General features: G+C 34.9%; 1 protein-coding gene across 4 annotated transcripts in view; it reads left to right on the forward strand.

Annotated features, from left to right (window-relative positions):
* The window catches only part of UBR3 (ubiquitin protein ligase E3 component n-recognin 3), a 200602-nt gene that overhangs the window by 69836 nt on the left and 117386 nt on the right, over positions 1-13380 (forward strand). For all 4 annotated transcript variants that reach the window (XM_045196300.2, XM_045196301.2, XM_053918766.1 and 1 more), the window contains 3 exons: positions 980-1208; positions 7618-7797; positions 8373-8506. In XM_045196300.2, the coding sequence (XP_045052235.2) occupies positions 980-1208; positions 7618-7797; positions 8373-8506 (543 nt within the window). The remainder of the gene's footprint in view (positions 1-979; positions 1209-7617; positions 7798-8372; positions 8507-13380) is intronic.

Consider the following 13380-nt stretch of genomic DNA (forward strand, 5'->3'; position numbering starts at 1 on the left):
AAAGCACCACGATTAAGCACAGTTCCTAAAGGTCACCTTCCTGCATGGAACTTGATCCAAAGGGAGTGCTGGGGGACAAATATAAACACAATTACACAAATAAATATGTTGTTACTACTTGTAGTAAATTCTTTGAAGGAGAGGTGCAAGGGCTATGAGAATGTATAATGGGGGCGCCTGAATTTAGACTGTGGGGTTTGGCATGGGAAAACATGGGATTAGTAGCCGCTGGCCATGAACAAGTACAGAACAGGTATTGACTCATGTACACATGCAGGTAGGTGAAGTCTCCAGTCCCAGAGCATGTGGACCCACCTGTGACCACCATGCGGTATGGCAAAGTTTTACAGCATAGTGTATGAAAAAAATGAATCATGCTGTAGCTCTTCTTATGGATTAGGTAATCAGGCCTCTTTAGGCATGACACTTTAATAATGCCATTGTTTGTGAGTTTATACCTGCTTTAGAAAACAACAAAGTAAATGTACATGTTACACAGAAAGAGTATTTAGTCAGATTAATGATCAGCTTCCAGATGAAATAGGAGAATATATTTCTTTTGGAGTAATCACATTGAATTGTTAAGTATATGAAATCTGTGATAGTTTTAGCTGAGACTTTAGATTTTGTTGTTAAAGTAGGTAGCACAGAACAAAGACATATACTTTGACAATAAATTGATTGATGTATGAGCATAGTGAAAATTTGTATTTTAAATCATGGTATTTATAATTGCTTTAAAATTTTAATAAATTAAAATGCCTATTAAGCATTTTTTTAACTATCGAAGTATTTTGCTAATGTTCCAAGAAATGCGGAAATGTGAATTAAGACTACCATCATCATTGAAATTATTTTTTCAATTACCTTGGACATCATCATCACAGACTAATAATTGTTTAAAATGCTAATCTCATATGTTGGAAAATGTTATAAAAATTGGACTAAGATGTATTTTTTCTATTTAAAAAATTTACAGGTTGCTTTTACAAAAACTTTTGTTCAGCATTATGCTTTCATTATGAAAACACTGAAGAAAAGTCATGAATCAGACACAATGTCTAACAGAATCGTGCACATCAGTGTTCAGTTGTTCAGCAATGAGGAGCTGGCCAGACAGGTAACAGAAGAATGTCAGCTGCTGGATATTATGGTCACTGTGCTATTATACATGATGGAAAGTTGCCTTATTAAAAGTGAGCTACAAGGTAAACTCAGAATTATTTTCACTAGTTTCATTATTAGTATACTGTGTGTACCTAGTCTTACAAAAATTCCTTATATGTTTAAAAATAGCTTTAAAAATATTATAATACAATACAACTTGTTTAAAGAAATTTCTGGAAAATTTTCAGTAAAATTTAAAGAAAAAGTTTAAAATCACCTATAGTTTTGTTATTTACAAATAACATTTTGGGATATTTTCTGTCATTTTGCACGACAGTAAATTTTATATATATACATACATACTTAAAAATGTGTTACCATGGTGTACCTGTCAAGAATATGTGTTTTAATGATTGTAAGTATTAATATTATATGGCTTTACTATAATTTATTTAAGCATTTGCTTATTAGATGTTTCTATTTTTTTAATCATAAATTTGTTACTATCAGCCTGAGACATTTTTATATGCCTATACTTTTATAACTTAAAAGTTGGAATAAATCTTGCCTTTTCTGTGCTCCCGTAGTGAGATCTTTGATTTTCTTTTTTGTGCCCACTATATGGTTAATACTCCTCCAAATGCCATATATTTCTAGAACCTTATCACATTCTCATTTCTCTGTGGTCTTTCACCTTAACTTTACCTCCCTGTAATAATTTATATTATTTGAGTATTTACTATATACTATGCACTGTGTTAATACTGTTTATATGGTGTCTTAATTAAGTTTCTGAACAACTCCTTGAGATTGACATTATTACTATCCCCACTTTAAAGATGAGTAAATTGAAGTTTAGGAAAGTTAAGTCATTGCCATATAGCTAATAAGTGGCAGAGCCAAGAAGGACTCTCTGTCTCCTGATGTCAGAATCTGTGTTCTTCACCATGACACAGCCAGGCCCACATTGATAGCACTGTGTCTTCTCCTTTTGGCACCTGGAGCTAAACTTTAAAAACAACAAACAGTACTTCAAATTAAATTTTAGGACCTTTTTATTTTCTATAGTTAAGAGTTGCTTTGTTCCACTGTTGCCGCCTTCTGCCAACCAGCTCCGGTTTTCTCTTTATACTGATTATCTGTTTTTAGATGTGATACCATAACCTACAAATTGATGTATGGTCAGTACAGGGCACAATGCCTTATATTAATAACAGCTAGCTAATAATTATGATAGCTACCATCTTCTGAGCACTTACTATATGCCAGACTCTTTTCTCCATTTTATAGGTGAGGCAATTATGGCTTAGGGAGTTGAAGTCAATGATTTATTGTTTACAGCTATAAAGTGGTAAGGCTCGAGTGTCTGACTTCAAAACTTATACTTTTGCCCACTATGCGACTCTGTCTTTATATTGTAGGTATAGTGGGAGCATAATACATTGTTTACAGTAAGCAATATACTTCTTTACTTTTTTCAAGGAAAAGTTAAAATCTGCTTTGTATTATAGTTTTTATACTTTCATGTGAGATGACCTTTTCTGTCTTAGAGATTTAGCTGCACATACTGTTCTTTCTTTCTTTCCTTTTTTTTTTTTTTTACAAAATAGTATTTTAAATTTATAAACGAGAAAAAATATAAATTTAGAAGTATCTGCTTTCTTGAAAAGAATCTGGAGTATGTTTTCTTGACTTAAGTGGTTTAGCTGTGGGGGTCTATTTTCTTTCTTTTTAAAATATTTTGTTTATGTATTTTTAGAGAGAGGGGAAGGGAGGGAGAAAGATTGGGAGAGAAACATCAATGTGTGGTTGCCTCTTGCACGCCCCCTACTGGGGACCAGGCCCACAACCCTGGCCTGTGCCCTGACTGGGAATTGAAACGGCAACCCTTTGCTTCACAGTCCAGCGCTCAATCCACTGAGCCACACCAGCCAGGGCTCTTTTCTTTTCTTTTCTTTTTTTTAATTTTTAATTTATTTTATTACATTTCTAGAGAGAGATAAAGGAGGGAAGAAAGAGAGGGAGAGAAACATTGATGTGTGAGATAAACATCAATCGGTTGCCTCTCACACACCCCCAGTAGGGGACCTGGCTCACAACCCAGGCACGTGCCCTGACAGGAATTGAAGTGGCAACCTTTTGGTCTGGGGAGTGACACCCAACCTGCTGAGCCACACTAGTCAGGGTGGGAGTCTATTTTCTTGACTAAATGATTTAGCTGTGCTTATTATATGTACTTTGTATCTGGTCTTCAAGGAAGAATATTTGGTAAGAAGATGTATATGAGTCTTCCTCCCATTTTTTCCATGTAGCCAGCTTCCAGAGAGAGGTTTCCATATTAGTTTTCTTCCTTGTAATCACTAATTAACCCACCTCAATCTAGTGTCTGCTTCCGTCCTTCTGTTGTTCTTTCCAAAATTGTACATGACTCCAGTGGCCACATGTCTTGGGTTCCCAGAACAGTTCCAAGTGATGCCTGTTGTTCTGACATAGTTGCTAATACAATCTCTTCTACTTTCAAAGGAGTCTCAGGTCTTATAATAAGTTATACGGCCACCCTTTCTATGGCCTATGTGATGAGGAAGCCAGTGGCCACTCTTTGGATCTTATTTTGCTTGATTTTCAGTAGCATTTTATGCTGTTGGTTTTCTGCTTTTTTGTGAACCAATACTCTTTTCTACTTGTCATGTCAGTGTTGGTGTTTCTTGGCACTTGGTCCTGGTGTCTCTGCTCTTTTCACCTTTCCCCTATTTTGTGAAATCATATTGCATGGTCTTATTTGCTTTCTATATATTCCTCCCTTCTAATGCTGGAAATAGGTCCATCCTGGAAATTCTTGCACAGTTGAATTTTCCAGAAGCTAAATAGCTATAGGTAGCTTTTCTAAGATCTTTAAATACAAATGTATTTTTTGTAGCAGTAAACTGTATTATTTCTAAGCCAAGGTCTAAAATTCTTTAGCTTCTGTGGTATTTTTTACTCTTTTAAAGTAGCATAACAATTCATGATACATATTTACTGATTTTCTAAAAGTACCATAAGTTTCTCCCATTTTTACATGAGTAGTATTGGAATGAGCTTTAGATATATTAAATATAACTAGCTACAGATATTACAACAGGCTCTCTGTACTTTCTTTTTTATTTTTTTAGACAATCTCTACCTAGTTTTTACATAAATTGTTTCCAGACAATATCTGAAAGTTTTGTCTACACATTTAGTAAAAACAGGAGCTGACACAGTGAGAATTCAGTGACTATTCAGCAATGACTGAAGATTAAAAGGAAAAAGCCTCTGGTAGTACGCGATTCCTACATTCCATTCTTACTTTGTTGTATTCATTTCTACACCATACCACTGTGTGATTCCAGACATAACTCAGAACTTTCCGTATTCCTGAAATTTTACAATTTGCCTTATAAAACAGTCTTGTAAAATAGGACTTAAAACTGTGTGTTTCATAACAATAGGAATGTCTGTAGTTGCTAGAAACCCCAGATAAGCTGTCCTGCGTATCAAACTGTTTATTAGATTATATTTTTTGTATATCTACAAGCACCTCAAACATACTGTGTCCACGCCAAAAACTCATTATTATCAAGGCTACTATCAAGGCTACTGCTTTTCTGTTATCCCATGTGTGTGTTGGGGGGTAGGGGAGGTGTTTATCCTAGGAGTTATTTTTGACTTCTTGTTGCTCCTTGTGGATATAATGAACATTATTACTAAGTCTGTCTTTTATAATTTCTAAACAGCTTAAGATAGCTGCTTCTCTTTATCTCTGTATCTTCATGCCACCACCATAGTTCAAACCATTATCTGTGGGCCTCTATCCCTAGTTATCACCACTCTGCTTTAGTCACTGTCCACACTGTGCATGTGTCTGATCAGGACTCCTTCTTACCACCCCAGCACCCTCCAGGGGCTTGCCGTTCTCTTTACATGAACGCCAGACTCCTGAAGCTAGTTGATGAAGCTCTCCAGCCTCATTTGTGCACTGATTCTTTGCGTTCCTTGTGTCAGTGACTTTATCTTGTTTTTTAAATACAGCTTTGCCTCCCTCCAACACCATTTCCTCCCTTATCTATAGTTTATTTGGCTAGTCCTAATTCCTGCTTTATTGTGTGAATCTCAGTTTAAATATCACTTCCTCAGGAGAGACTTTTTCTGAATTGTAGACTAATTTTATTTGTTCTTCTGCCTTTCTGTACTTTTCTTGTTATAGCCCCTAACATACATTTTCTTCTTGCATCTTAATCTCAGTGGAAAGAGAAATTATATGATTCTGGATTTATTCTTAGAACTTAATAGACTACCTGGTCCTCAGTAGATGCTCAATAAGTAATTGTTGGTGTGTGACTCTCGTTAGCACTGAATCATTGCTATCTGTATTTATAGTGTTGAAAGTACTCGGGTAAAAATAGAAGTCCTAATTATTTTATTTCATTAAGGATTCAAAGGTGTTTTTCACAAGAACAGTAATATTTAAAGCAGTGTCAAGAAAATAGTGATATTTAGCCCTGACAGTTGTGACTCGGTTGGGTGTCGTCGTGCAGAGTTAAGGGTCACAGGTTCAATTCCTGGTTAGGGCATATGCCTGGGTTGCGGGTTTGGTCCCAAGTCCAGGTGCCTACCAGAGGCAACTGATGGATGTGTCTCACATCGATGTAACTCTCCCTTTCTTTCTCCCTCCCTTCCTCTTTCGGTACAAATAAATACATAAAATCCTAAAAAAAGAAAATAGTGATTTTTGAGTAACTATATTCAATATTCTGCTTATTTATCCTTTGATTTTAATTTAATAAAGTAGTGTCAATGTTTAAAAAAAGTTTTAATCTCAGCATCCCTAAGCACTGTCCCATCAGTATCAATGGCTCACCAGCTCACAGTGGCAGTAGTTGTCAGAGGGCGTCTCTAAATCTCAGGTGTGGGTAATTTACAGAAAGGCTCTTCCCCTCTCTCCTTCATGCAACTATACCCTCTCTCATCCTGAGAAGCACTGAAAGGGAGCATACTTAACTTTGTGGGCATTGTTCTTATAGTTAAATGTCAATGTGATAAGAACCTCTACATTGGCCTGAAGTTGAGCAGTAAAGACAGCATAGTAGGACTGAGACTCAAATTCCACATGCTCACTTAGTTCTCACTGGTTTAAATTTGTACCTTGTAAAAATTAAAACTGATATAAATCTTGCTAAGAGAAAGCAAGCATTCATATTAAAAATCAAGAGTTCGGTCAAATAATTTCATGGACTGAACCCAAATTTAATTTATGGAAATTAAGAAGTTCAGTAGAAGCATCCTCACTGATGAATTTAACAAGTAGATGGTTAGTTGAATAAGTTGGTTAAAGTGAGGAATCATTAAAAAATGACACATACATTATCTTAAATGGTACATAAAGTGCAGGAATGCATGTTCATTCTCCAATCTTTTAATTTTGGGCAAAGCATTTTTAAGGTGTGGTTTCCTTGAACTGAAGTTCTTCATCTTTCCTGTACATATATGTAAAACCTCATCTGTGATTTTCGGTTTCAGTTTCTTTAAAGTAGAATAGGAACATTAGATCTTGGTGAAGCAATCTGAGTGTAAAAATGTTTTTCTACTCAAAGATTTTTAAGCATTTCTCAGGCACTTTTATTGTCTCAAAAGCTTATGATCCAGTGTTTGTAATGTTTCTCTTTATACTTTCATATTTCATCAGATTGTATACTTTTAATTTAAATTTTCTAATTATAATTAAAAGAACAACTCGCATGAACAGAAACAAAACTGACTCTGGATCAGCATATACACACTCAAGTTGTATACTAGGGAATAGGCTGCTAGCTTTGAGCGTTCTGTGTATTATGGTTGTTAGTGTATTTCACAGTGGGAACGGGGGCTTGCTCATGCAATTGAATTGGAATAGGTTAAGAGAGCTGATGCATGTGCAGGAAAGCTTCTGATAGCAAAGGTTTTGTATGCATAACCACTTCCCCTGACAATGCATTTAAATTTTGAGGGTTTTTTTAAGGCTTAAGAAGTTTCTGTGTATTTTCTTTCATTTTTCAAATACTGTATTTGCTAAGAAATTCTATTTACATATTCTTTGAATAGAAGAAAGCAACTATATATATATTGCTTAAATCACACACATTTGATTGCTAAGATGGAATGAGATTAATCTAGGAATAAAAATATTTTATTGATTGGAATATTGCTTTATGTCATTAGAATCAAGAAAATATTTTATAAACATAGTATGTTAAACATAGGGTAAAAAATTTTATGATAATGTGTTAAGTACAATGTTACGTTAACATATCATTTAATTCCCTTAAGATATGGGCCTTTTTCCATTTACAGATGTAGAAATTGATTCAGGGTCTAAGTAACATGCTTAAAGCCGTGTAGGTACTAAATGGCAGGCTGGGATCTGAACTTAGGTGTCTCTGATTCGAAGTGTATAATCTGTATCATTGTGAACTTTTTAAAAAGCTTATTTTGGGCTGTGTGTGTCTGTTTTAGATGAAGAAAATAGTTTACATGTGGTAGTGAACTGTGGAGAAGCATTACTGAAGAATAACACTTACTGGCCTCTTGTCAGTGATTTTATTAATATCCTTTCTCATCAAAGTGTGGCTAAAAGGTTTTTGGAGGACCATGGTTTGTTAGTCACATGGATGAACTTTGTATCTTTCTTTCAAGGTATGAATTTTACTTTTTTTGTTAATTTCTTCAGTTTACAAAATGCCTAATGTGGAACTATCAAACTAAAAGATAATAATATGTCATTCAGGTTATGTGTAAAATGTCTCATTTGAATTAATTGATATTTGTAAGTACTTTAATAAAGAATTCATGAAGGTGTATCAGAGAGTTATTAAAAATGTCAAAATATTAAAAAGGAAACAGGAGAATAGAATGTAATTTTTTTTTAGTATTTTAAACCATTAATCTGGAAGTTTCTATTCTCTAAGAAATTTCATAATGCTTTCATAAAATTTACTAGCATCAATTAAAATAGTTTTGACTTTTTTATTTAATATATTTAATTATATAAGAAATAACCAATTTACAAAGTGTTTCTAAGAAAACCTAGTTTGTAAATAATTCCAAAAGGACTAGATTGTTGCATTTTAATAATTTACTTATTTCTGTACATACTGCCATTCATATGTATATCAGAATGTGTTTGGTGCTAGGAAGTATTTACTTGATTTTTAATACAAAATCTTGTTTTCATTTAGCAAGGTTTATATATTTTTTTAAATTTTTGCAAGGTATGAATTTAAACAAGCGAGAACTAAATGAACATGTGGAATTTGAGTCTCAGACCTACTATGCTGCCTTTGCTGCTGAACTTGAGGCCTGCGCACAGCCAATGTGGGGGCTTTTATCACATTGTAAAGTTAGGGTATGTTAATTTTTTTTACTTTCTATATTTACCTTTAAAATAATCAATTAAGAAAAAAGTGAAAACATTGATTTGTTTACGTGTATATAATAATATTGCAGTGTTTAATTCTGAACTCAGCTCTATGGAGGCTGACTTCAGACAGTAACTATTATTCTTAGGCAGGTTGGAATTAATTTATATTATCAGATCTTTCCAGCCTTCCCTTGTGAGTATGAACTCCTACACTCATCTTTGTTTCCTTTTACCCATTATCAGTTAGTTGCCTAATTTGTCTTTCAAGGGATGAGGATAGTTCTCAATAAAGTTTACGCTTTTAAGATTCCAAGCACAAAATCAGTATAATATTTCATGCAAATTCCAGTTGTTTCTAAAACAATCTTAAGGGTAAAAGAGCAGTAACATACATTCTTATAATTGGATAAGAAAATGCTTATTTGTAATTTCATGTATTTATGTCTTTCTCTACAAATACATACTTTACTTTTTTATTTTGAAGTATTGGTTTGATGGATCTCCAGAATCGTTGGACAGTCCAGAAAAATGGAATCCCTTGATGTTTAAACTAAGGACTTGACTAAGATTTTGCTATATGGATACCATGAAGTCCAGCTTGCTAGCCTGTTCCAATAAGCATGCTGGACAAGATTTTATAGAAGTATTTTGAAACACTGGATTCTGGTTGGGCTCTGCCTCTTTCTACTTGCATGACTTGGTCAACTCATTTTAAACTATTTGAACTTCTCCATCTCAGTTTTTTTCCTTACTTTTAAAAGAGCAAAATGAAGGGTAGCAAAGCCTGTCACTCTTCACAGGGCAATTATGAGGCGCTCTTTCATATACTCTTCAAGTACATGTGTTTCTTTATGCAGATTTATATTTTCTCTCATGACTTCAGTTATCCTGTAAATGCAGATGACTCACAACTTTGTTACAGTCTAGCCCGGTTCAAATTTCCAACGGCTCTGGTTACTCATGTAGCTCTCCTTATAGGACATGTTTTCTCAGGTCCCTAAATAACTTTTTAAAATCATCTGTTCATTTTGTATCCTTTATATTATTTAATGGTATCTAAAATGATATAATTGTCTAATATAGAAACTTTTTCCCCTTTCTGTACCAGCTTGGTTCAAACTGTATCAGGTGTCATGAATCCTCTCTTCCATTGCAGAAATGTCTCCTTCCCACTTCTTTCCTTTGTCTTAATTTATTTCTGTATATTTTAAAAATCTGGGTTGTTAAGGCAGTTTCTTAACTCGTTTACCTGCCATAAGATTCTTCCTACTGTAATCTGTCCCAATACTTAAGTTACTTATCTAAGTTCTGTGGACATCCCTTTTTTGTTTAAAAATTACTCAGCTTCTAATCTGTCTCCAGGATAATATCTGAGTTTTCCATAGAGGCATGTAAGATTCTCCATAATTTGCCCTCAACCTGTTTCTCATAATTCATCTTCCTACACTACGCCCTGTACCTCCAGGCCTTCATTGGATTACCATTCCTCAGGATACAGTGTTCTTTCTTTTCTTTTTCATTTTAACATAGTCATTTCTCTTTACTAATTTTCAAAATATGAGGTCTGTCCATAAAGTATCCAGCCATACAATATGAAAAATAGAGACATTTATTGAAGTAGATACAAGATACAAGAAACATTGTGCATAGGACGATGATGCCTCAATCTTCTTCAAAGTGGCACCCTGGGACCTCACACAAGTTCTCCCATTAGCCATTAGCTGCCCTGTCATATTTTCCTGAATCTCATCGCTGGTCTGAAATCTCTACCCTTTCAAAGGTGATTTTAGTTTTGGAAAAAGCCAGAAGTTACAGGGCGCTGAATTTGTAGGGTGCTAAGTCACCTGGGTGATTCAATGTTTCACAAAAAAAACTCCACATGAGATGTGATGCATGAACAGGTGTGTTGTGATGAAGCTGCCAATCGCCAGTTGCCCATAGCTGCGGCCTTCTGAATCATCCGAATAGTTTCCACAGAGGACTGTTCAAGTTTAAAAGATCATTGTAGTTGTTGGGAGGATTGATTGAGGGGAGTGTGGGGAGCATCAAGACTAGGAGCAAATAGACCAATTAAGATGCTGTGATAATCTAGATAGGAAATTCAGATTTGACATTCAAGTTGTATTCAAGATACGTTTTAGATATTGAAGATGTATTTTGGAGGTAAAATCAATAGACTTAGATGGATGTTGTTGATGAATGAGAGAGAAAGACTTTTGGGTAACTATGTACCAAGATAGAAAAGATTGATAGAGAAAGCAGGTTTACAGCGATTAGAGTTAGTTTTGGATATGCCACGTTTGAGATGCCTATGAAACATCCAAGTGGAAACAGTGAATAGGCAGTTGGAATAGATGAGATGGGGTGAGTTGTACTGTGTGGCTACATGCATCTTGTGCTCAAAAGAGAAGTCCGGACTAAGGTTGTAAATTTTAGAGCCTTGGGAGTGTAGATGGTATTTTATCAGCGGCGACGGGATGAGGTAAAGTAGGAAAGGAAGAGCAGTGGACCCTGAAGAAAGAACTGACATTTAGATGTGGAGGGAAAGGAGAAAAACCAGAAGAATTCAGTATTATCGAAGCCAACAGAAGACAGTGAATTAACAGGGAAGATTGATATGTTGATACGAAAAGTCATTATTTTAGGAGGATTATTGGACTGTTTTGAGGATGAATTTGGATTATGAAGTTGGGGCTATATAAAAATGAGAAATCATTGTTTCCAGGCAGTAATTTATATTTTAGTCTCTGAAGGCCAGGATTACAGTGTGTTCCTTCAAGCTATGATGTGAGCGAACAGAGAGAAAACAAGCTCATATTGTTCTGGTGGTATCTGAGGGTACTTTCTCTGTGAAGGCAGTATTTAGTCCTAGGTAAAATGTTCTCTTGAGCTCTTACAGTATGGCAGGCATTGCTCTTTACACTGTATCCTTTATGTTATTTTCTTACTTAATCCTCATAGCGTCTTATGAAGTAAATAATCTTCCTTTCATAGGGTAAATAACTTGTCCAAGTTCACACAGCTACTAGTGAAAACTGAGTTTGAAAACAAATCCATTTGATTTCAGAACCAGTGCTCTTTATCATTTTGTTATAATTGTCTCTTAAGCAAGAATGTCTTTAGCAGCAGTGTTGTTAGGTTTTAGAAATGCAAACTAGAATAATGATTGTTATTTAAAGTTAAAAAGCTATTTCTTTGTGTTTATATTCTCTAATTATAAAATTGAAAACTAAAAGATGGAAAAAAAACCCAACTCAATCATTAGCAATCAAAAAGGGAAGTTCACCTATAGCTTACTTTGTATGATTGTCCTGAGTGCTATTTGGTTTTTGAAAATGGTCAGGGCTAGTTAAACAAGTAATACTAGATTGATTATAACAAATAAAGTGGATAAAAGATGGCTCATTTCTAGAATAGTATTAATTTTTGCTTTTTGAACAAAACAAACATGCTATAAAATCTCCATCTAGTGGCCCCTTTGGGTTACTGCAGACAGGACAGAAGTTGAGTCACCACGACTGTGTGGGGCACACAACTATTTGTCAGACGTAATGCTAGACTCTGACCCAGAGCATTTGACATACATTATTTCATTTGCTTCTTCATAACAGTACTAGGTGGTGGTAGTATGAATTCCCATTTTTACACATGGAGAAATGGTGACTCATAAAATTTAAGTAGTTTGCGAAAGATGATAAAACTAGCAAGTAGGTAGCGTGCATACTGAATTTTTGGGGGTGGGTGTATTACTGGTGGGGAGAGGGGAGAGAGATGATCTGAAGAGATTATTAAATATACTGTGTTTAGGAATGAAATTAAGAGGCCACCTTTTAAAACAGTCTTGATACCAAGTTTTTAAATTGTTCTCCAGAAGGATTGAGTCAGTTTACACTAGTGTCAAGAAGGTATGTATAATGATACTCTTGCCCCAATGCTTGATAAAATGGGAGAACATTTGGTTTTAAAAGTTTCTTTATTCATGAGTTACCTGCCAGTTTCGTGTGGTTATAAGTTTATGGTAACTTATAAGAGCCATTAAATTTTTTCCTATAAGAGATAGGGAACAGAATGTGTAAAATAATATTTGTATAAAGATAAATCTCTTATGGGATAGATTAAAACAGGGTGAATATTGGCAAGGATATGTGATATTTGGTCTGGATGGTAGCAGAAATAGGTGGAAGTAGGAGTGAACTTACATGATAATATCAAGGAAGAATTAGCAGGACATGGAGACTGAGTAGGATGAAGGAGACATCATCAATGAATGTGAGACCTAGCTTTCTTTAAAGGCCCGGAGTAATTTACATATGTAAAAATACATTTAGATGTATAATATATTTAAAATTAATATAAAAGTCATCATTTTAAGCTATTTAAAAAATATTTCATTTATTTTATTTTTTAGAGAGAGGGGATGGGAAAGAGATTGAGAGGGAGAGAACCATCGATGTGTGAGAGAAACATCTATGAATTGCCTTTTGCACGCCCCCCAGCTGGGGACCTGGCCTGAAACTCAGGCATGTGCCATGACTGGGAATTGAACTGGTGACCTTTCGGTTCACGGGCCGGCACTCAATCCAGTGAGCCACATCAGCCACGGACATTTTAACCTTTTTAAAGTATACAATTTAGTAGTTTATATTCACAAAGTTGTGCAACCATTACCACAAATTCCAGAACATAATCCTGAATCCTCATACCTCCCAATTCCAACCTCTTCTCATGCCCTAGAAACCACTGGTCTCCCTTCTATCTGTATGAATTTACCTAATCTGGAGATTTCATGTAAGTGGAATCATACAACATGTGGCCTTTTGTGTCTGGCGTCTTTCACTTAGCACAATGTTTTCATAGTT

Source organism: Desmodus rotundus, chromosome 2 (assembly GCF_022682495.2).
Source record: "Desmodus rotundus isolate HL8 chromosome 2, HLdesRot8A.1, whole genome shotgun sequence".
NCBI lineage: Eukaryota > Metazoa > Chordata > Mammalia > Chiroptera > Phyllostomidae > Desmodus > Desmodus rotundus.